The sequence below is a fragment of the Artemia franciscana genome, chromosome 6 (assembly GCF_032884065.1).
Source record: "Artemia franciscana chromosome 6, ASM3288406v1, whole genome shotgun sequence".
Classification (NCBI taxonomy): domain Eukaryota; kingdom Metazoa; phylum Arthropoda; class Branchiopoda; order Anostraca; family Artemiidae; genus Artemia; species Artemia franciscana.
The window spans coordinates 4,965,122-4,990,525 of record NC_088868.1 but is presented as its reverse complement, the minus strand read 5'-3'; the positions used below and the strand labels follow the sequence as shown (position 1 = coordinate 4,990,525).

At 35.2% G+C, this 25,404-nt stretch overlaps 1 protein-coding gene across 1 annotated transcript in view; it reads right to left on the bottom strand.

Moving 5' to 3' along the window:
* LOC136027940 (transmembrane 9 superfamily member 4-like) overlaps nt 1-25,404 on the bottom strand; it is a 68,259-nt gene that overhangs the window by 6,517 nt on the left and 36,338 nt on the right. Inside the window, exons 7-10 of the mRNA XM_065705409.1 lie at nt 21,425-21,504; nt 16,501-16,658; nt 11,777-12,036; nt 859-1,042 (exon numbers count right to left, since the gene is read on the bottom strand). Of these exons, the coding sequence (XP_065561481.1) occupies nt 859-1,042; nt 11,777-12,036; nt 16,501-16,658; nt 21,425-21,504 (682 nt within the window). The remainder of the gene's footprint in view (nt 1-858; nt 1,043-11,776; nt 12,037-16,500; nt 16,659-21,424; nt 21,505-25,404) is intronic.

Genomic DNA, 25,404 nt, shown 5'->3' with positions numbered 1-25,404 from the left:
AGAGGAAAACTATTCTGATTTATTACGGACTCATTAGGAATCATTAAATGTTATCGCTATTGATAAGGTAAGATTACGCTGAAGAAATAGACACATTAAATCATGCTTGAATTTAGCCTATTTTCATTTTACTAAAAATCTGTATTTTAATTAATAGTTCAAGTTTCTTTAGATAAGACATTTAACTTTAGCAGAACAAAAACATAATTTTGTGTCTAAACTACTTTTTACTGATTACAAAATAGTTAGAATGAGTTTAATATGCAAAACAACGGACTCAATATTTCTTTTCCCCAGCAGTTTCAGGCCTGTCCAAAATATAAAACCTATTCTGAAATATATATAATTATTTATGTTTGTTTGAAACTATTTTATTTTTATCTATGGTCAAATAGAAAGCCAAAGTAGAGAACAGTAGATAAAACGAACTGCAACAATTCTTCATCAATATTTCCATCAGTTGTTTTATAGAAAATAGAAATAGAAAGCCAACCTAAATAGAAAGCTAATAGAAAGCCAAAGTAAAGAACAGTGGATAAAACGAACTGCAACAATTTTTCATCAATATTTCCATCAGCTGTTTTATAGAAAATAGAAATAGAAAGCCAATATAAATAGAAAGCTAATAGAAAGAAAAAGTAAAGAACAGTAGATGAAACGAACTGCAACAATTCTTCATCAATATTTCCATCAGTTGTTTTTTTTTTCAAAGAACAACTCGAGTTTTCCTTCGTATCACTTTCCCTATCACCTCTACGTTTTGCCCTTAGCGGCCGGCTTAGAGCCATTCAACATAATGTTGGTGATGTTTAATGTAGGCCGTTTAAAGCAGTCGTAATTAAAACTAGAAAAACTTACCTCAGAACAGAGTTGAAAGTAGACCATTACAATTGAGATCTGCGACACTGATATAATCAATATGATGAAAATGAGGAAAAGGAAACCAAAAAGGTAATAGAACTGATTTTCATATAGTGCTGAGAAGATGAAAAACAATTCAATAAACATGAAACCAAACGGCAGAACTCCAGCCAGCAGTGAACTAGAAAAAAAGTAAATCTAAGGTGTAAATATGAACTCCAACAAAAATAAATTTTGTTTTGGTAAAAGCGCTAAGAGCGCGGCATCTCTGACAGAAATAAATAACACAAGTACAAACTTACGGAAGTCCCTTCTACATTTTATTTTAGCCTGAAGCAAGGAAAAGGAAAACTGTACTTTAGAATTTTTCTTGTAACTAGCTATGATGCTAGGTAACAGTTCTCCAGCAGGTGTTTATGGGTTTGACAAATTTGCAGCGGCCAAAATGTTTAGGTTGAGCGTGAGAACGATGAGAACACAGGTGTTGAAAACCACAAGAGAAAAAGTTTATTTCGACTTCAAATATGTACCCCAGTTAAAATATATTTTGTCTGAGTAAGTCTCAATCTCCAAGCATCAAATCTCTAAACGGGAGACCCCATTAAAAAAAAAACAAGAGCTAAGAGCTCATATGGCATTTGTGACAAGGCGAGAAGAGCTAAGAGCCAAGAGCTCATATGGTATGAGCTCTAACAAAATTCTAAGAATCAATACATTGATTTGAAAGGAAAATAAGAGGCCTAATGCCGGTTAAGATTTAAAATAAAAGCTCTGAGTCACGATGTCCTTCTAAATATCAAAATTCATTAAGATCCGATCACCCACTCGTAAGTTATAAAAACCTCATTTTTTCTAATTTTTCCTTTCCCTTTAGCCCCCCAGATGGTCGAATCTGGGAAAACGACTTTATCAATCAATTTGTACAGCTCCCTGACACGCCTACCAATTTTCATCGTCCTAGCACGTCCAGAAGCACCAAACTCGCCAAATCACTGAACCCCTCCTCCCAACTCCCCCAAAGAGAGCAAATCCAGTACAGTTACGTCAATCACGTATCAAGGACATTTGCTTATTCTATCCACCAGCTTCATCCCGATTCCTCCACTCCAAGTGTTTTCCAAGATTTCCCCCTCCTACTCCCCCCTAGTGTCAAACGATCTGGTCGGGATTTGAAATGAAAGCTCTAATACATGAATTCCTTCTAAATTTCAAATTGCATTAAGATCCGATCACCTATTCGTAAGATAAAAACATCCCAATTTTCACTTTTTCCAAGAATTCTGGTTTCCCCCTCCAGCAACCCCCAATGTCACAGGATCTGGTCGGAATTCAAAATTAGAGCTTTAAAGCACAAGATTCTTCTAAATGTAAAATTTCATTAAGATCTGGTCACTTGTAACTTTCGTAAGTTACAAATACCTCATTTTTCCAAATTAGCCCCCCCCCCCCAAATCCACCAAAGACAGCAGATCCGGTCCGGTTATGTCAGTCACGTATCTTAGACAGGTTTTTATTCTTCCCATCCAGTTTCATCCTGATTTCTCCGCTTTAAGTATTTTCTAAGATTTCCGGTCCCCACACAACCGCCCCCACCCCAATGACGCTGGAAATTTAAAAGAAGAGATCTGAGTTACGAGGTCCTTCTACATATGAAGTTTCATGAAGATCTGATCACTCCTTCGTAAGTTAAAAATACGTAATTTTTTCTAATTTTTCAGAATTACCCCCCCCCCCCCCCAATAGAGCAGATCCGTTCCAATTATGTAAATCACGTATCTAAGACTTCTGCTTATTTTTCCCATCAAGTTTCATCCCGATTTCTCCAATCTAAACATTTTCCATGATTTTAGACTCCTCCACCACAAACTCCCCACAAAGTCACCAGATCCGGTCGGGACTTAAAATAAGAGCTTTGAGACACGATATCCTTCTAAATATCAAATTTCATTGAGATCCGATAGCCCGTTCGTAAGTTGAAAATACCTCATTTGTTCTAATTTTTCAAAATTAACCCCCCCCCCCAAACTACCCTAAAGACAGCGGATCCGTTCTGATTATGTCAATCATGTATCTAGGACTTGTATTTATTTTTCCCACCAAGTTTCATCCCGATTCCTCCACTCTAAGTGTTTTCCAAGTTTTAAGTTTCCCCCTCCCAACTCTCCCCCCAATGTCACCAGATCTGTTCGAGATTTAAAACAAGAGCTCTGAGACACGACATCCTTCTAAATATCAAATTTCTTTGAGATCCGGTCCTCTTTTTTCTAATTCTTCAGAATTACCCCCCCCCCCCAACTACCCCAAAGAGAGCGGATCCATTCTGGTTATGTCAATCATGTATCTAGGAATTGTGCTAATTTTCCCACCAAGTTTCATCCCGATCCCTCCACACTTAAGTGTTTTCCAAGTTTTAGGTTTCCCCCTCCCAACTCCGCCCCCAATGTCACCAGATCTGTTCGGGATTTAAAATAAGAGCTCTGATGCACGATATCCTTCTAAATATCAAATTTCATTGAGATCCGATCACCCGTTCGTAAGTTAAAAATACCTCATTTTTTCTAATTTTCAGAATTACCCCACCCCCAACTACCCCAAAGAGAGCGGATCCGTTATGGTTATGTCAATCATGTGTCTAGGACTTGTGTTTATTTTTCCCACCAAGTTTCATCCCGATCCCTCCACTCTAAGTGTTTTCCAAGTTTTAGGTTTCCCCCTCCCAACTCCCCCCCCCCGATGTCACCAGATCTGTTCGAGATTTAAGATAAGAGCTCTGAGACACGATATCCTTCCAAACTTTAAATTTCATTAAGATCGATCACTCCTTCGTAAGTTAAAAATACCTTATTTTTTCTAATTTTTCAGAATTAACCCCCCCCCTCCAGCGCCCGAAACAGAGCAAATTGGTTCCGGTTATGTCAATCACGTATCTAGGACTTCTGCTTATTTTCCCCATAAAGTTTCATCCCGATCCCTCCAGTCTAAGCGTTTTCCAAGATTTTAGGTTTTCCCCCTCCACCCCTCCAACTCCCCCCAATGTCATCAGATCTGGTCAGGATTTAAAATAAGAGCTCTGAGACACAATATCATTCCAAACATCAAATTTCATTAAGATCCCATCACCCGCTCATAAGTTAAAAATACTTCATTTTGTCTTTTTTTCCGAATTAACCGGCCCCCACTCCCCCCCAGATGGTCAAATCGGAAAAACGACTATTTCTAATTTAATTTGGTCCGGTTCCTGATACGCTTGCCAAATTTCATCGTCCTAGCTTACCTAGAAGTGCCTAAAGTAGCAAAACCGGGACCGACAGACAGACAGACCGACAGAATTTGCGATTGCTATATTTCACTTGGTTAATACCAAGTGCCATAAAAAAAACAATCCTGCGATAGTCGCTTCTTCATTTCATTCTGCCATAGGCCATAGGTATTTCTCAAAATTTTCTTCAAAATTAGCTATGAACCTACTAAGAGGTCTTCAGCAGTATCCATAGGAAAAATTTGAAGCCAGCCGAAATATTTTGGTAGAGCGAATCGGTGAGCGATTGAAACACAACTGACGAAAGTCATTAGAGAAGAAACCTACTTGAATACAAACTTCTAATACGTACTCCTATTAACATACTGTTTGTTTGGGTTAGTCTCAATATCTAAGCACCAAATCTCTGAATAGGGGAAAAAACCGTCAAAATTTGCACCCTTTGGCAGAAGCAAAAGGTGCACCTCCAACTTGTCTCAAAATCTCTTCATCGTTTCATTGTGATAAATCAAAACCTATTTAAAAAAAATAGAACATTACAATTGGAGTTTTATTTCGTCACTCGATTACTAATTAATCAATATTTAAGTCAATTGTAACACAAACCTAAGTTTCGAAAAAAAAATGAATTGAATATTGCTGTTATATCTCCTTCCACACAGCAATAAAAAGGCGATGGCTACCCTTTAGACACAAGAAGATATTCAAAATGCTCATAAAGAAAAATCTGAACAATTTCCATTGCAAACAAAATTTATGGTACTACTTTTGATACTACAAATATATGGTACTACCCGGCATTCTTGATAGAAACTCAAGTTTTTCTCAGAACAAAAGAGATAACAGCACCATCCAATTTTATTCAGTTCCGTCGTAATACTAACTCGCGTCACCCACAATATGGCTGCAACATTCAAGGTTGCTGACACATTCATTTTCTTTGCGAGATAATAGGAATTTCCATTCGAAATTTGTGTTCATTGCAAATAGTTCTGTCTTAATTTTTCTAGTCCAATAAGTTAAGCCAACTCTTGTCTCTGTTTTCATATTACTTGACACGTTGAAGTATGCAACTAGGCAAGCACACTATCTGTGAAGCTTATCTGTAATTATTTGTGTTAGAAGACAATACAAAAATGTTCTATTCTATTAGCCACGTCCTTGAGGGTGGCCACGCATCTGATGGGCTGATGTAATAAGCCAGCACATCATTAACCGCAATATTAACTACAATGAGATCTCATCCTTAGCCCTGAATAGGACTACCATGAGAAGACTGGCGGAGTTGTCAACGATTTGCTTCTGCACTGGCGATCCTAGTTGGGAGCAAATTTTGGCCTTGAAAAATGAAATCCAGGCAGGGTATCTGTTCATAACACTTCTATTAAAAATAATAGCAACTCTATTAAGTCTGTTAATAATAATTTCTTTTTATATTATTGATCATGATTATTTGTGTGGTACGTTGCCTCTGATTTTTCTGTAATCCTGTGTTATCTTTTCTGTTTTGTGTCAGAGTAAGTTTAAGGCGGCTTTTGTCTCCGTTTTAACATTATTTGCAGCGTTGGAGTATACTAGGTATGTGCAGCGTCTGTCAAGCTTATATCTACAAATATTTGTATTTAACATAAATGTTTTACCCTATTTAACCCAAAAGTTCACAAGTAAGGGTTATTTAGATCAGGAAAAAGCAAATACAAAGATAAAAAGATGCACAACGAAAGCAATAAGAAAGAGAACAAGAGAAATTACTTTACAACAATTCTGTTTAGTTGAAAGTTTAGTTGACACATTAGCTGAAAATACTTTTTCTCGAGAGACAAATACCCTGGTCTTTTTAAAACCTGATTTTTTTTTCAGGTGAGAAACTTGAAGCCAGTAAAAATAAAAAAAATTCTTGGGTCACAAGATTTTTTAACTAGAAGCCTCTCTATTTCTCTTCTGGGTACAATATCACAAATAGTAAAAATTAATCATACATAAACTACGTCAGTTAGTCTACAGTGTTACAGTGGACTGATATCACATTAGCAATACAAAGCCAGTTTTGATCCCAGATGCCGATTAACTTATTGTCGATTAACTTTTCACTACTTTTTACCGATGAACAAGAAAACGGATTAAATTTCATCATCAGAAGAGAGTACGTATGAATCCAATGAAGCTCAATTTTGAATTCTGGCGAATAGCCATCACATGCTTCTGGTCAGGTGTAGGACCAATATATTTTGTAAAATTGAGTCAATAAAATTTTCATTTCGTTTTAAGTTCAAAATCATTCTCCACTACTCTTAAAAATCTTTTTTTAGAAATGTTGCTAAAAATTGACTCAAGACATACATTTCTTCACATTAAAAACAACTAAATATATTTACTGCTTTAGCATTAAATTATTAGATTTCTGTTATGCGGTTGTTATAATATTATTCATGCATTTTTGCTCAAGAGATACAACAGTAGGTCTATCAACAATATAAAGGTCAATCAATAATCTTGTTCAAAGGTAAAAACCCGTAACTACTTCTCCTAGGTAAGTGTCATAATTAGTTTCTTGGACAGGCAAAGCATGCATGGAAGTATGCACAGGCTGCATAGCGATATCAATGAAAATTTGCTTTTGATGTTGAAACTACATACCAGAAACAAATATCCACCCTTTCTGCTTTTTAATTTGCTATATAGTCTATATTCTCCCCAAGTAGAAAATCTAAGTTATGGTATGACATTTTTTTTTACCCCAATACTAGGAAAAATATGGAGGGTGCTACCAATAAATAATTTTTCCCTAGCAACAACATTTAGAAAAAAATGAGCCAAAGAAAGAATTGGTCATTACTATTTGCTAATTAATTGTGTCAATTACTAATGACTCGATACAGCTAATATCCACGTAAAGTTGTTTTAAACAGAAAGGGATAAAAAAACCAAGAGTTTTTTATTCCAAAAATTGCCGGCAGACCCTCATTTTTACGCCGTACTAGCAATGTCAAAAAAGAAATACCGACTACCAACCGACCAATTTTCACCACGATGAAGGTGGTTTGATGAAGGCAGCTGCACATTGTAAATGTAAGTAAATGTATATTATATATTTTATGTTAGTATATTTTACTTATATATATTTTTTAGATAAATTTTTTAGTTTTAGTTTCTTTTTTTATTGTTTTACGCTGAAGACGCCTGGTTATATATGGGCAAAATATTCGTTGAATTTTTGCTGTTTCTCTTCGCTTTCAATTATTGGCCATAGACCCGTTTGTCTATGCATTTCTTATACATTCATTATTTCTTTTATAATTATTATTTCTTTTATATTTATTTCTTTGTTAGAACCTAAACATGTATTATTGGAGGCCCAGATCAGACCAAAGGTCGTTCCGATACCTAAAATCCCCTCCTCCGCACCTTTCAACACCAAATTTTTTGCCGAAATGTAGGCACACTGAACCTTTATTGAGTCGAGATCATAGTAAGATAATGAATCTCAATACTTAGAGGCCAAAAGTGGGCCTTTGACTACTCCGTCATTGATTTTAATCTGATACAACGATCTTCCAAACTTTTTCCTATGATGTACCTTCTCATTCGACCCAATCATTGATTCTGCCTATTTTAGGTAGGAAAAAACAACACTTTTCACATGCTGACCATGGTCGTAATGCGCAGGTACCAATCTCCTAATTCGACACCTTCGACTGAGAATGCAATACGTGGGTGGGGGGGGGGGGGGCAAATCGTCAGATGCTTCCCGTGTTTTTCTCCCAAATATCTCCATTTACCCATTTAGAGCTGGGTCGACTCTGGCTGAGCTTATAGAGTCACCCCAATGACCCCAGTTCCAAACCAAATAACCAGAAAGACCAGGACTGTAGCCCCTAACCTTAGGATTTCAAGTCTGACGCGATAATCACTCTAACCACAATTAGTTTAACAGATTTTATCCGTTCTGGAACTATCTACAGCCTATTGATGGGTCTTCCTGTTATTCGAAGGATTTAGCTTGTGCGTCAGGAACAATCTCTATTTGACAAATCCATACACTTGGAATTTTTTAAAGTTACTTGCATTGTAATTAATTTATTACTGATAATTCGCACTACTAGGCATAGTCAAATAAAGAATTAATTTAAAGCCCTAATTTCAAACGACCCTGGCAACAAATTCTTCAACAGAAAATTGCAAGCAAGCTTCAATTAGTCACTTAAAGCTCTTGCTCGGCAGCGACGCCAACATAGAGGAAACCAGACGTCAGCGCTGTTAGTCGTCTCCAGAGTGGCCTGTTCTGGGCATGGGTAGGAGCTTCGCTGGGGTCAACTCCCAACGCTGTGATTCGATCGCGGAAGATATCCTCCCATCTTGTACGTGGTCTTCCTCTGGGGCGTTTCAAGCCGTTTGCAGTTTGATCGAAGTCGAATGTAAGTCGGGCAGGTGTTTCAGTGGGTAGGCAAAGTAAATGATAGTATCAACGCAGCGAGCGGGACTCAAGCTGTTCGGACAGGGGTGTCAATTTAAAAAACGGAGGATATCTGTGTTCCGTACTTTTTTCGAGCCACCTAACGTGCTCAATTTTGCGGAGGTGTTTCGTCTGGACAGCATCTATCTTCATCATCTTCATCAAAGGCCAAGTCTCTGACAAGTACAACACAACATTTGCTACCGAGGCAGAGTAGATACGAGCTTTCGTGAGACGGCTGATCTGGGGTTTGTGGGATATTGGTCTCAGCAGCCGGCCGAAAACGGCGTTCGCCTTTACCACACTTGCTGATATCTCTGCATCTAGATTTCCGTTTGAGCAGACAATTGAACTAAGGTAGGTGAACTGCTTGACTATCTCAACATCTTGGCCACATACTTCTATAGATGTCATGGGGCTACATGGTGTCTTGTCCACAGGCAATATTCTAGTCTTGGTCCAGTTTACACTTAAACAAAGTTTTTCTGCAGAAAATTCGTCAAGTTTCGATTAGTCAGTCTTGGTAATAATACACACATTTTTTTCTATGAAAAACACAGCAATTTATCAAATACGTGATAGTCAGGGGCTGTTTCCATTACTAGTTTTATGGAGCCATCTTTAACAAAACACCGCATTAAAACGCGCTATATAAAAACACGAATATGAAGAAAAAAACGGATGAAGAAATATGAAAGATGAATATGAAGAAAATATAAAAAAAACGGATGAAGAATGCATCAATTATGTGAGCAACGTAAAAAACTACAAAGAGAGAAAACTCATAAAAATCCATGTGACGATGAAGTTTTTCAAAAGTAATTAGGATGAACTTGGGTAAATCGGACACAGGGTTAAAACATTGTTCAATATTCCCGCCATTTTCAATTCCTTTTGTAACAAAGCAATTTCAAAATTTCGAGGACACTTTTGTTGCCCACGAGGTAAATAGCAAATTTTAAGTAATAGTAAAGGAAAACAAAGATATAATAAATTGATTTTAAATAGCTGATAAGTTAGTGGAATATTTTAAGTAACTAATGTTATTTATTAGTATTTTATTTTCAAAGCAGTCAGGAGAAACAAGGGGTGGCAGACTTACCCCAGAAAAACCCAAGTTTGGGGTAAATCCGACAAGTCGGGCTTACCCCGTACGGGGTAAACTCCGACACAGGCGGTTGGAATACAAGTGGCTAGGTTTAAGTAATTCAAGCCTAAATTTCAGTATATCTGTCAACTATTTAGAAGGTTAAAAATGCATAATATACATAATTTACAATATACTAATTGATCAGACAAAAAAGCAAAGAGATTTCCCCAACTTTCCTGTTGTTACTCTCGGAAAACCTCTGGAACTGCTCAACATAATTGGGGATGGTAAATTCGCTGAATGTCAAGAAAAAGTGGGGCAGTTGGCTTACCAAACAACAATTCCTAGACGAAGTGAAAAAATATATCAGTGATCAACAAAATCAGTATTCATTTCATAAATAATCGGCCAGGTGAAAACTGGTGGTTTAAGTTTAGGAAAGGAAACAACAGCTCACTTAGGGAACCAGAGCGACTTGAAAACCCTGAAGGCTGTGTAATAAGAAGACCCTTTCATCATTCTAGGATATTTGATCATTCAAGGACCTGCTAAAAAGAAGAGCTTGACATCTTAGAAAAACCAGAATATTGATAAAACTTGGACGAAACCTTGTTTTGTTGCGATCCTGACAGCTTTAAAATCGCTGGTGCAAAAGAATCACCAGCAAAGCGGCAAATTGGTGGCAATGGGTAATTGGTGGCAATGTGATAACATATCTGTTCCTGCATTTATTGATGCAGCCGATGAGAAACTGTCACTATTGGTAATCTTCCCAGGGAAACCCACTTTAAGTTTATGAATACCCATCAAAGACCATCCAGATGCATATTTTTCAGCTACTTAGAAAGGATGGAAGAGAGCCTACCTCTTCTATAGCTGGTTTAAAGATATTTTCCTTCCTCAGGTGAAAGAAAAAGCACTTCCTATTCTTGAAGTGCTCCCATTTATTCTTGGCACTTTTGGAGCTCGTTTCAGAAAAGAAAGTTACTATCCTCAAGCTGCCAGCCCATGCATCCCATGTTCTGCAGCCACTTGACAGGGTTATTTTCAAGAACTGAAAATCACCCTATGAGTAGAAGCTCGTGAACTGACAACGAGCACACCCAGGTGACATCTTACGAAAAGAAGGACTTGTGAAAACTTTACGCCAGATCTGGGAGACTTACCTTACCTCTTCACTGATTAAAAATCATTTTAAACTACAGGATTTTACGATTCTGCTATTCCAGCACGTTTCAACTGCAGCATGATTGACAAGGCGAAGTTTGATCCAGCCAAGTCAAAACAATATGAAATTTAACCAGAGCGACAACCACAGTAAATACTGCAACTAATCAGATTACTATTTCATTGTCGGGTAGTCCAAAAAAGATTAATGGACATGAGAAATCATTTGTAGAACTTCTGTTAGAGTCAGCCCGGTCCACTTCTATTGATGCCTCATAATCGGGTATTCAATGCTTAATTTATTTGTTTTTAGCCTATATGTCAACTCCATAAACAAGTCCATGAACTTAATATTCTTTTATGACTGCTACAAACTTAATCATGTACTATATCCCTACTGGTGGGTAAGACTCCGCCGAGTGTCTCTACCCAAAAATTAAAAAATATTACTTTGACTTTTAAATTGGTCCATGTGAAAATCTGGCTGCGTAGTCCTGAAGATCAGGACTACGCTGTGTACCCCAATGCAGTCCAAAGACAATTTGTCAGTTGGCCGCTGTTGCACCGTAGCAAGAGCTGTCTGCAACCCCATAATCCTAATTCATAACTTCAGAGGCAGCCAGAATTTGGCTCGAGGCCCTATTTGTTTAATGACAAAAAATAACGATTTTTTAAGTTTACTGTACCCCCCTCCCCTCTGAAAAAAAGATATTTCTTTGGCTCATAAACTCATCTAAGAAAATAAGCAAAAAAATCGGTTATTTACATATTAAAGTAAGATATGTACACGGGAGGGCAATTTGTCGGTTGCAACATTATAGCTCCATTATTAAAGGTGTCTGAAATACGCCTTCAGTAAAACACTGAGTTTGGCTTTTGGCCCAATGCCGAAAATAAATACAGTCATCAATGATTCAATGAATTTTTGGCACAAAAGAAAACTTACCATACAAAGGGTCGCATATACCATGGTTGCTCGGGTATTTGACGAGGGATTTGATTCGTTCGAACAGGATGTTCATATGGACGTTTCCTATATCCAAAATAATAGCCAATCATTACTAAGGGTAGTGATACCCCTAACCAGAGTAACAGAAGAGATATCATGGTGCTGAATGGAACTGCACTGCTAGAATGTTTTCCAAGAACAAAAAAGTTCAAAATAAAATTCGTAACAAAGACAATACCAGGGTACAAGGTGCCAGTCTGAAAGAAAAAAGCATAGTTAACACATTTATCAAATAAGAAAAACAATCAAGGATAATAGTCAATTACTAGTCAATTTACTACTCAATAACTAGTCAATTACTAGTAAAATAAGAAAAACGATCAAGGATAATAGTCAATTACTAGTCAATTTACTTGTCAATAACTAGTCAAATAAGAAAAACGATCAAGGATAATATCAATTACTAGTCAAGGATTTAGTCAATTACTAAAAATACACTAAAAATTAAGATATTATAAGAATGTCCAAAACATTACAAATAGTAAAGCATCAACAAACTTAAGACACTAAAAAAACTTTTTGTGTTTTTAAATAAAAACTTTATATAAAAAAACTTTTTTTTATGACAAAAAAGTGAGCTAATTTCTTTTGAAATTTTGAAACTATTTAAATTAAAATTATTTTAAAGAGTTAAAATCAAATTACTCTAAAAAATTTATTACAATTTTAGTCATAACAATTAGTAGTCCGTTATAATTATGACTTTAGTTTACTGTCACCTTACAGTACATACAACATTTCAAGTTTATTTCTTCATGAAGAATAATAATAATAGTAAAAAAAAAAAAAAAAAAAAAAAAAAAAAAAAAAAAAAAAAAAAAAAAAAAAAAAAAAAAAAAAAAAAAAAAAAAATGGAGCTCTCTTCTAGATCAAGCTTTTGGACATTAGAACTATCTAGAAAAAGACAGAACACAAATTGTCCAATGGATTTATTTTAAAAAGGGAAGGAGATTGGAGGAAAAGTTCAAAATGATTTGAGGCAACTTCATAAACACCAAATTTACTACGTCAATTTAAAAATTCACCAACGTCAAGGCAGGACGCTATTTGCAGGACCGGCAGAAAAGTCAAGCCCCTCACAACCATGCATAAATATTCATAAAGCACAAAAGTGAAGATATTTCTTTTAATGTTATACAAATAGATGTATGTTTTAGGTCCAAAAACCAATTAGGAACCATTTCTTCTGTTCTTCTTACAAAGAAAAACCGAAGTATCACTGCCTCTATTTAGGCAGCGCAATAGTGCTGGCTAAATAAAGAGCGATGCGGGCACAATGTATTTTTTAATTATTTATTTTTTTAGAGCAGGGCAGTTTGTATAGAAAGCGCTATCATAAACATTTCAAAAGGGACTCATTTGATTAGAAATTACAAGCTCTAGTTCCCATTTTAATAGCCGAAAATTGCTAGAGGGCAACCAGCCCCCCTCCTTACATCAATCATTTCACCAAACACATCCAATCAAAATTTTGAGATAACCATTCTATTCAACCAAGTTGAAAGGCTTGAAAATTATGTTTTTGAGAATGACAACCTTCCCAAAGCCTTCAGGGAAAGGGATGTAAGTTATGGCCTGGGGGCGTGTAAGGTTTTTCTAGAATGGGTAGTCGTATAAACATCAGTGGGAGCTCCTTGGATTGGCAATCAAAGGCTCTAGTCCCCATTTTAAGAGTCAAAGTGATCAGAGGGCAGGTACCCCCCCCCACATACGTCTTTTTTCCTGATATGCATCTGATATAAATTTTAAGATGGCCTAGTGCCCTCTTTGATAGTCGAAAGTGATAGGAGGGCAACAAACCCCCCTGCCAATCATTTCCCTAAGCACATTCATTTACAATTCTGACCCACTTTGTTCAGTGTAGTTGAAAGGTACGGAAATTGTGTCTTTGAGGATGAGAACTTCCCCCATAGCCCCAGGACAAGGGCAGTAAGTTATACCCCGAGGGCATGTATGGAACAAGTTTTTATGGAAAGAATGGTCGTCGTATAAACTTCAGATGGGCTCATTGGATTGGAAATAAGAATTTTTAGTGCCATTTTTAAAAGTCAAAGTGATCGGAAGACAACTACACTCTCCCAACCACGTCGTATTTTCTCCAACACACCCGATAGAAATTTTGAGATAGCCATTTGTTCACAAATAGTCCGAAGATGACATAACATGGTCTTTGGGGTTGAAACAAACCCCTAGAGTCTGGGGTTAATGCCCCGGGGGGCATACAAGGTTTTTATGGAAGGGGTGGTCGCGCAGACTTTAGATGAGGTTCATTCGATTGGAAATGTATAGTTCTAGTTCGCTTTTGAGTCGAACGTGATGAAAGAAAATTACCCCTCTCCTCCCTGAGGTCCTCTTTCCCCCAAATCCATTCGATCGAAACTCTGAGACAGCCATTTTGTTATCAATAGTCCAAAGAGCATATAACAATACAGGGTTTGTAAGTTATGCCCGAGGCATATACGGTTTTTACGGAACAGATGTCTTATAAATTTTGGATCGGATGAGGCTCGTTTGATTGGACGTTGGAAGTTTCAGTGCCCTTTTTAAGAGTCAAAAGTGACAAGAGGGCAATCAGCCCCCCCCCCCGAAGCCTATCATTTCCCAAAACATCTATCGAAATTTTAAGAGTAATATCTACTAAATTATATTTTAAAGTTATATCTACTTTGTTCAGCATTGTTAAAAGATCCTGTAATTATGTCTTTGGGGATGTCAACTTCCCCACAGTCCTCGGGGCAAGGGCTGTCAGTTAGTTATCAATTATTCATGGTTACATATAATATATGCTATGTAGAAAAGTATGCACGTTTGAAATATACTATCCAAGAAGACGAAGAGCATTCAGGTGGGCCTTTCAGAGAACGTCGAGGGGTTGAATCAAATCAAAAAACGTTATGCGTATAAAGGATGTAATTCAGGAATGACTCAGTATATTAATTTGAAACTTTCCGGAAATGAAAAGTGAGATGATCAAAAAGGTACTATTTGCATACCACGAATGTTACTACAACTATTCCATCTACAATATTGATGTGCAAGCAAATTGTCAAAAGAGCATATCTCAAAAATTGATTTGGGCATTAAATTGGAACTCTCAAATAATGCTTAAAAGGAGAACGCTAATACTATTACTACTTCAGATCTTACAATTTAAATAAATAAAAAGAGTGTAAGTTTATACGGGTGGTCAGCTAACATAGATATAATCTTTTGAAAATGATATTACGTTTTGTTTTTTAGATAAGCTTGAAAAGGTATAAAATTAATTTACAAAATACAATTTGTGTCAGGATTAAAAATTGTTGAAAAAGTTTCTCCAAAATACAAACAGAAAGCTAGAGCATAGATTCTTAAAGAAAAAAAGAACTCAAAATATATATTTTTTTTTTTATGAAAAAACTGTGTCAATAAAAGACGAAGAGAAATTAATTTAAAAAATTTTTCCCACACAACAAGTTTTTCAAAGAAAAATAAAGATCTCCATTAAGCCAAAATGACCAAAAATAAAGTTAAGTAAACTCAAACGAGCAAAAATTAATGAGTAGGACTGATAACCCCCATTCCTTTTCAAGACCGGAAAATAATTTGCACTTTATTAAAAACAAAATACATTTTAAATGTTTTCCCTCTTTTTACTTTAGTAGATACAAAATTATTAACTTTTAAGGAATAAATATCAGTATACGTAAATTAAACTGGCAATCCATGACCATTTGTTTGTTTGTTCAGTAAAGTGCAAATTATATTCCGGCCTTGGAAAGACATGGGGGTTTTCAGCCCTACTCATGTTAATTTTGGTTCGTTTCGAGTTTATCTCGGAATTTTATTGTAATTTCTGTTTGTTTTGAGTTCCATTAATTAATAGATAATGATTTGTGGTAATTTTATCCTTGAAAGGTTACTTAACTTGATTTCTGCTCATTTTCTGATTAATGGAGCTCTTTATTTTTCTTTGAAAGACCTTTTTTGTGGAATTTTCTTTTAATTAATAAAACCATATATACATAGTACCAGGAAAGTCCACAAAAATTCAACTTATAAACAGTTTCATCTTACAAAATGTGATACTTCGACTACATAATTTGTGCATTAGGGTGCATCCACATTCACTTTTATGAATGCCACAGCCAGGTCGGCCGAGAGCGAGGAATAGGGTTAGAAATCTCTGGCCTAAACGTTAAAGAAACAAAATGTAGAAGATTTTCCATTTTGACAACATCTAATTCACGAATTTTATTGTAAAAAAAAAGAAGTAGAGATTGGGGCCCATATCTGGGTCTCAGAGACCTTACCTACGGATTTCAGAGGATTTTAAGCTCTAGAGGTATTATATAAAAACAGTCTGCTTTTGCTATTGGATTACATAAAAATAAAATAAATTTAAAGATATTCTATCTAATAAATTACAGTGTCGGTGAGATTTCAAAACCCAAATTAGAGTGTCGGTGAGATTTCAGCCCAGATAACCTTTAAGCCCAGATTTCAACCCAGATGAATAAAATAAATATAAGATATTCTATCTAATAAATTAGAATGTCGGTGAGATTTCAAATTTCAAGTTAGAGTATCGGTGAGATTTCAACCCGGATGACGTTTAAGCTCTAGAGTGATTAGATGAAAACAGTCTGCTTCTGCAAGTGGATTACGTGAAGTAAATTTACCAAAAGAGCCGCTTTTTTCCATTTTACCCCACGAATAGTCTTAAAAAGCCTTCCAGAATGATAGCCAGCAACAAGACCCATGAAGACATACAAAAATATGGCAGCGCTCATCAATGCTCCTCTTGACGCTGGTGATAACATGCCAAGAACAGCAAAAACTGAAAGATGAAAGTAGGCACTTACAAATTGAACATAAAAACAACAACAAAAAAAGAGTTGCCTTCGTCAGTTATAATCGAAAATTTTCAATTATAATTGTCAATTTGGCAATTATAATTGCGAAAAGGCAAGGTAGAACCTCAACAGGTTGACTCTAGTTCGGCATTGTGGAGTGACATGCATGAGAGGTGTAGCATAAGTGGGAGACAGTAACAACAGCAATCAAAGGGGTAAAATTAACCTTGAACTTGATGCCCATTTAATTGGACAATCTGTCTTGGCTTTTTCTACAATTGGCCATGACTTGACTTTTCCCACAACTATTCCCTTTTCAATTCAAAAACTATAGAACTGAATTTTGATACCAAGAGTTACATAAAAAGAATTTTATTTTTTACTGGTTTTAAATATATAAGTTTCATCAAGTTTAGTCTAACCCATCAAAATTTACGAGCCTGAGACAATTTCCCTTATTTTAGAAAATAGGGGAAACGCCCCCTAAAAGTCATAGAATCTTAACAAAATCACACCATCAGATTCAGCGTATCAGAGAACCCTACTGTAGAAGTTTCAAGCTCCTATCTACAAAAAAGTGGAATTCTGTATTTTTGCGAGAAGACAGATCACGGATGCGTTTTTTTTCCAGGGACGATCATATCGGATTTTTCCATAGAAGAATTTATCATGAGGAAAGAGTATTTCCATGAAGGGGGCGGAGGATTTTCTAGCATTATTTTAAAAAAACAATGAGAAAATAAATAAATAAAAGTTTTTTCAACTGGAAGTAAGGAGCAGCGTTAAAACTTAAAACAAATAGATATAATTACGTATATAAGAGCGTTCGTCTCCTCCTCAATATCTCACTCTTTACACTAAAGTATTTTTAATAATTTCAATTATTTATTCTATGGCCTTTGTGATTCAGGGTCATTCTTAAAGAATTGGGACAAAATTCAAGCCTTAGTCTAAAGAATGAGGTATTGACGAAAGGGCGAACCCCCTAGTATACGTAATACAAATATACAAATATAAAAGTTCGTTACGTAAGTTAATTCGTAAGTTACATATATTTATTATTAATAAAAATGTTCGTAAAAAACAAAAAGTTCTAGTTGCATTTTTAAGTAACCGAAAACTGGAGGGTAACTAAGCCTCCTCCCCCAACCCTTTTTTATCAAAATCGTCCGATCAAGACTATGAGAAAGCCATTTAGCCAAAAACGTTAAGAAATTAAATAAAAAAAAAGTTGTTCAACTGAAAGTAAGGAGCGACATTAAAAAGTTAAAACGAACAGAGATTATTCCGTTTATGAAAGGGGTTGTCCCCTCCTCAACGTCCCGCCCTTGACGCTCAAGATTTCTATTGTTTTAAAGAGTAGAACTGTGACAAAGAGTCAAACTTTAGCGTAAAGAGCGGGACATTAAGAAGGGGACAGCCCCTTTTATATACGGAATAATTTCTGCTCGTTTTAAGTTTTAATGTCGCTCCTTACTTTCAGTTGAAAAAACTAGTTTTTTATTTAATTCGTTATACAGATAATATTTAGTGGATTTCTTATAGTCGATACAATCAACTTCATTACAGAGACAACATAGAATCGGTTTATTATAGTCGATGCAGTCAACTTCATTATACAGACAACACGCAGTCGATTTTTTATAGTCGACGCAGTCAACTTCATTTCCGAGACAACAATCAGTCAATTTCTTACAGTCATTGCGGCCAACTTCATTATAAAGATAACGTGCAATCAATTTGTTATAGTCGATCCAGTCGACTTCGATATAGAGACAGCATGAAGTTGAAAGTTCTATCTAGGGGGGGGGGTAAATTTTATACACAATTTGGTAAGGACACTATGTTTTGTCTCACGGCTCGGGAATTGGGATGAAAGGAATCTTTGTTGGAGATGAAGAAAGGGGTACTGAATATTGTTGAAAGGAGACAAACTATGTTTTATCCTGTCTACCCAAAACAACTTAAACTATGGATGAATGATAAAAAAAAAAAATATATCAAGAAAAAAATATAAAATTAATTTCAGATGTTTAACAGGGTAAACTTAAAGAAGGGAAAGTTTCTGTTCCTATGCATCTTTACTTTACTATTGGATTAATCTTTCAAAATAGGGTAGCTGTGTAATCTGAAGAAGAAGTTTGGTAAATTTTTTGACAAACCCAAAAAAGTCCTTTTTTCCGTAAAATCACATGAACACAAATAAGGACCAAGGCTGAAGATTATTTTTCACTAATTATTCAACTTATTTCATTAGATTAGAATTATGACACTAAATTATAGTTAAATATAATTTTTTTTAACTATGATTATATTATAATTTACGAGTAATTCGATTCTTAGTACTCTGACATAGTCTACATATTTGGGACATTTGTATAAAAAAAATATCGTTTTTTAACGAAAAAATGTTTTTTAACTTTACTAAATATTTTTGTTTTTTTTACGATTGACTCTTGATAATTTTTCTTAATTATAAGTAAAACCATACTAACTTTTCTTTTTTGAACGGGCTAACATTTAGGTAGCGAAAAACACTCTATTCATCATTTCCCTAAAATCGAGAATATGAAATACACAAACGAATTAGCAAAATGCTTCAACAAATAAAACAAAACAACAATTTACAGTAATCTTAAAAACATAATTGAATAAAATATATACACAAATCAAAATATAGAACATAATTTAAATTCTGGAAAATAGGAAAAAGGTTATGCATGGAGAAAACTACCCCCTTACCCCGATTCATGGTGAAATTAAATACTAATTACGAGTACTGACAAAGCTAGTATTGTATTTTGAGTCACAGTCCACTTATGAAGAAAAAGGCAATATTTTTTAGGGGCAGTTATAAGCTGGGAGTTTTCACAGTTCTTCTATGACATTGGTGTTGTTAGGGTTCAGACCATACCCTCAAACAAAAAAAGTATTTTTGAGTGTCCAGGAGTTCTAATAATATTACCACTAATTATATTCCCTAAAATTGGAGCCATGATTAATCCACTGTCTGTAAGTTGGAATCAACGACCACTGTACATCTATAACGATGTGGGACGATTTGGCTAGTCGCCAGAAACTTCAAACGTTAGAACATGAAACAAGTACAAGTCTGCACAGCTCTGAGTAACACTGAACGGGAATGGGCACGTAACTTTGAACACACACCTTTGAGACATGCAACAATTTCGTCCTTGAATTTTCATAGAAAAAGATCCTTCAAAATATATTTCTGCACGCGAATCAGCAGGGAGTTACTCATGAAGTTGAATCTACCTGTCCCCTCTTGCACTTCTCCCTTACTGAAAACTCAGCTTACTGTTTAAAAATTGAGGAAACCAAATTATGAGAAATAGTACAAGAAAAAAAGACTTCTCGAAGGCTATTTCCACAAAAAATCTGGATGAAAATCCTGGAGTGTAGACAAGAAAATGTGTCTCTGTTTTGACAAGAACGCCTGGTTAAGTCCATGAAAGGGGCACAAGGATATTATAGGGGCTGGGCGTCGATTTTGAACTTGATAAAAAAAAAAGAGAGCCCTAGAATCCAGATCTGAAGATCGAATCAGCTTAATCCAAATTGCTACGACCATCCCTTCCATGAAAAGCAAAGGTGAAAAAATAAACAATTAGAGATACATGTAAAATCAAAAATATGACTGTCTCGAGTTTTCAAATTAGGGCTGAAAACCCCTGGTTAAGAGGTTGTCGACCATGGTGATTGTAATACTGCACTTTACTTTTCAGTTTGGCATCATTTTCAGGTGATTAAATTTTCAAGCAGCTAATTCGAGACTTAATAAAACAAAAAAACAAAAGAAAACTCAATTTACCGCAACATTATGTATACCCAGGGTCCGTATATTGCATAAGCTTGTATCAAGGACTGTGCAGGAATGTTTTGGGGCACCTGCCAAGGTTACCCCTCCAAGATTGTATAAGCATATTTCCTCAAAATCTGGATAAAAATCGTGGAGTGTTTTTAAATTGGGACTGAAAACCCCTGGTTAAGAGGTTGTCGGCCATGGTGATTCTAATGGGGTACTTTACTTTTCACTATGGCATTATTTTCAGGCGATTAAAATTTCGATTAGTTAATTTGAGACTTAAAAAAAAAAAAAAAAAAAATAAGAAAACTCAATTTACCGCAACCTTATTTTAATTCATTAAAACTTCAAGGGTATCAATAAGATTGCTATAAACACATAGCCCACGGTTCGTATATTGCATAGGCTTGTATCAAGGACTGAGCAGTAATGTTTCGGGGCGTCTCCTAAGGCGACCCCCCCCCCAAGGTTGTATAACCATTGTATTCTTCGGAATTCGTTTCTAAGAACCATAAAATCTACTTTTCAGCAATAAAAATGAGAATAATTTTAATTTAAAATAAAGAATAGCAAAAATGGACACATCCACAGAGATAGGATCAGAACGGCGAGGAGGCTCACCCGGAATGAACCCCAAAATTATCCCATATTTTTTTCGTTTTCCTTATATATCGGTTATTTTAAGATCATATCTTTTTGCAACAAAAATCACACAAACACCATAATAGAACTTTGCGCAAAAAAAGAATATAAATATAAAAAAATGTTTGTCAAATCTATGAATTTTTTTTTGACATGACTGTCAGAAAAAACTAAATAAACTTAATCAAGCTGTTAACTTCATCAACTAAATTTATCCGCCTAAAGAGTTGTATTTAACTTCACGTCCCACGAAGTAATATACTATCTTTAAAAATGACTTACATAAGGTAATGATAACCATCCAGAAGATCTGTAAACCTGACCCAATAACCGCAGAAAACAGCATTGACTTTCTTGGAGGCCTGCAGAAGAAACAGAAAATACATACTTAAGAGCAGCAATAAAATATGCAAATTCGAATGCACGCTAAAAATAGATTAAATCCATATAAGGCAACTCCACAATTTGAACACATAAAGCAGAAAAAAAAAGAAATCTGTAATAGGGAGCAAGTAGCAGTTGATAACCCTTTGATTTAGCCGTGACATCAAGGTTCAAATCTTGATTGGGACAAATTTTTATCCTCTGCTATCCTCGCTTAACAAACGTTTATCCTCTTTATCCTCGCTTAACAAACGTTAAGCGAGAGGATTAAGACCTGTCCCTTTAAAAGAAACAACAACTGAAAATCAATTCAACACCCTAAGCCCCGTCAATGCCTTTGGAGGATCATTATTCATTTTAAGAAGCAAATTGTAACAGAGGAGCAAATACTGAAATAACCGTGCAGTTGTTTTAGACACGTATGAACAGATTCCAATTTCAGGGAGGGTGAAGAGTCATTATTAAGAAAAAGAAAGAAAAATGGCATACATCACAGCAATCCATACAAAAAGTGATCTTTCTAATTTTTAAAATAGGAAGGGGGGGGGGATGGATATCGAAGCCTTCGGTATAAGGTTTTTCCATGGTAAACCCAATGGCGCACTTTTATTTCGATCCACCCCCATTGTTGAGGACTTTCAAGCTCCTTTTCAAGATTCTCATAAATGTGTTTTCACAATTAGTTTTTACTATTAAGGCAAACCTAAAGAATAATCGTTATTCCTGTATAATTTTTAAATGATTTTTTTTTGTTTAATCAGACATTTTTTTTTCAAAACCCATTCTTTAAATTTTTGGTCACTATTGACCGTAGTTTGCTCATTAATAGGTCATAACTACCTTTACAGAAATGATGGAAGCAGGATTTTCTAGCATTATTTAAGAAAAAACAATGAAAAAATAACTATGAAAAGTTTTTTTTTCAACTGAAAATAAGGAGCAGCATTAAAACTTAAAACGAACAGAAATTATTACGCATATGAGGGGTTTACCTCCTCGTAATACCTCGCTCTTTACGCTAAAGTATTTCTAGTAATTCCAACTATTTATTCTAAGGCCTTTGTGATTCAGGGGTCATTCTTAAGGAATTGGGACAAAATTTAAGCTTTAGTGTAAAGAGGGAGGTATTGACGAGGGGGTGAACCCCTCATATACGCAATAAAACATACGAATACAGATGTTCGTTACGTAAGTTACGTATGTTCTTACTAATGAAAACGTTCGTAAAAAATCTAAAGTTGTAGTTGCCTTTTTAAGTAATCAAAAAATTGAAGGGCAACTAGGCCTCCTCCCTCGCTCCCTTTTTCTCAGATTCTTCCGATTAAAACTATGAAAAAGCCATTTAGCCAAAAAAAAATTAGGATGCAAATTTCTCTTTAATTATTTATGTGCAGAGAGCCAAGATAAAAACATGCATTAATTCAAAAACGTCCAGAAATTAAATTAAAAAAACAAGTTTTTTTAACTGAAAGTAAGGAGCGACATTAAAACTTAAAACGAACAGAAATTACTCCGTATATGAAAGGGGCTTTTCCTCCTCAACGCCCCACTCTTTACCCTAAAGTTTTTTACTGTTTTAAAAAGTAGAGTTAAGAGAAAGAGTCAAACTTTAGCGTAAAAAGCGGGGCGTTGAGGAGAAAAAGCTCCTTTCATATACAGAGTAATCTCTGTTCGTTTAAGTTTTAATGTCGCTCCTTACTTTCAGTTAAAAAAAACTTCTTTTTTTTATTTAATCTATTTTAAGGATGAACAAGGGAAAAATAAATGGTTTTTAAAATCTTGAATAGAGATGTTTTTTTTTTTACACGTCTCAGAATTCCTAGACCCCTAGCCATTTTCGCACCAATAACACTACAATGCTTTTTCCAACTAATATTATTATCTAAATTTAACCTAAAATACCTAATTTCAAAAACTTGTTTAATGGGTAAATGTCCAAAAATATGTTATTATTATTATTAAGTAACCCATCTGTTTTACTAACAATAATGTAATTTGTTTTAGATGCGTTAACCGCCAGGGAACTATCAACTGTAAAACTGCGTAAACGTTCAAATGCTAAGTTAGCCTCATGTACAAGCTCCACCAAACAACTATCAATCACTGTTATCGCAGTGTCGTCCGCAAAAGAGGTCAGCGCCACCTCTCCAACATGTGAAGCCAGCAAATTAACGTAAATAAGATAAAGTAGAGGTCCTGACACGGAGCCTTGAGGCACTCCATGCTTAACACCAAACTCCACTCCTTATTATGTCTGATAAAGTAACTTTGATAGCGCGGCCATGCAAATACGATGAAAACCACTTTACACAACTACTATCTAATCCAAGCCCGCTTAGTCAACTTAGAAGAGTATTGTATTCAACAGCGTCAAAAGCCTTACAGAAATCTACAAAAACAGTTAAAGGAACCTGATTATTTCCAAGAGACGTAGAATGTATTCAATCTTAAGCCCCCTCTTAATTGGGGCAATGGATTGTCTTAATTAGTAAATAATGGTAGCAATAATCCTTTATTTTCGAAAAAATGAGAATAAGCCGAACAAACACAACTTAGAAACAAAGTGCTCAATTTTTGTTGTTCGTCTTAGCATTGAGGTAACACTCAATTATAGTTTCGGATTGGCTATTGGTTCGGAAGGAGGGAAAGAGGCGTAATCGTTTTATATACCCTAATAAAGAGAAAGAGCGTATGACGTCTTCTAATCGTCGTACAAATGAATTAATGCAAATGAAATCAGCTCTATGAAATGCGTTTATAAGCTTCCTAAGCATCAGAATTCTTAAAACAATTATTGCACCAATTAAAACAGATCATTAGGTTTTTCCCCTTTCATATACGTGTAATTTTCTGTTATCCTTATTCATAATTTTGGCATACAAAAAGACAAAAAAAAAAAAAAAATAAAAAAAAAAATAAAGCCGTAGTGGTCTATCATGACAAAATGAAGAAAGGAATTTTGAGAGAACGGATCAATAGGAAGGTCAATAGTGGGAAGTTTCCCGGGGGCAAAGGGTGGGAGGATAATTGGTAGTTTTGTTGGATGAATGAGAGGTAAGGTTGTTTCTGAGAGTAGGAGTGGTGACCACGCTGCGTATTATGTTTAAAAGGGAACGATTGAGGATCTCGGCGTCCAGGAATGGACTGAGTATTGTTGTTATGTGTAATTTATTTTTTTATTGATAACAAACCCAATTGATTGATTGAAGAAAAAGTAGAAAATAAACAATAACATAAATATATCGTCTGTATCAAACAAGGCGTAATCCGCGTGAACAAGAAAGAATAAAAAGTGAAAGTACAAAAACAAAACAAAAATCAAAAATCAAAGAGGAAAAAAATAAAAAATAAAACCGAATACATACAAATGCCACTCCAGAAGCCGTCTGCTTTGGTTCACGAGAGATAACTCCTCCTACTTTATCTTTTAGGTACTCACACCCTCTAACAAACATTCTTAGGTAAACCCATGATTTATGAATCATCTAAACTCTATTCTTATAAATCCACACAACCAAGTAATCGTTTTTCAGCTTTAGTTTTACGCCAATTCACAATAGTCTATGGGGAGGAAGGACAATTTTCTTCAATTTTTAAAATTAAGATACAAAAATGATTTATCAAATTCTTTGGAAAGGGATGGGCATTTCGTTGGCTAGTTTTGACTTTTTCAATGAAAAAAAAAAAAAAAAAAAAAAAAAAAAAAAAAAAAAAAAAAAAAAAAAAAAAAAAAAAAAATCGAAATCTGACGAAGAACCAGTATATGTCTTAATTAGTCTTATTATTCTATTGGATACATAATAAGGATGGACCATTTTACCACAGAGGGACTGCTCGTAAAAAAAAATATGAGAAAATATTTGTTTTTTCTACTGGCT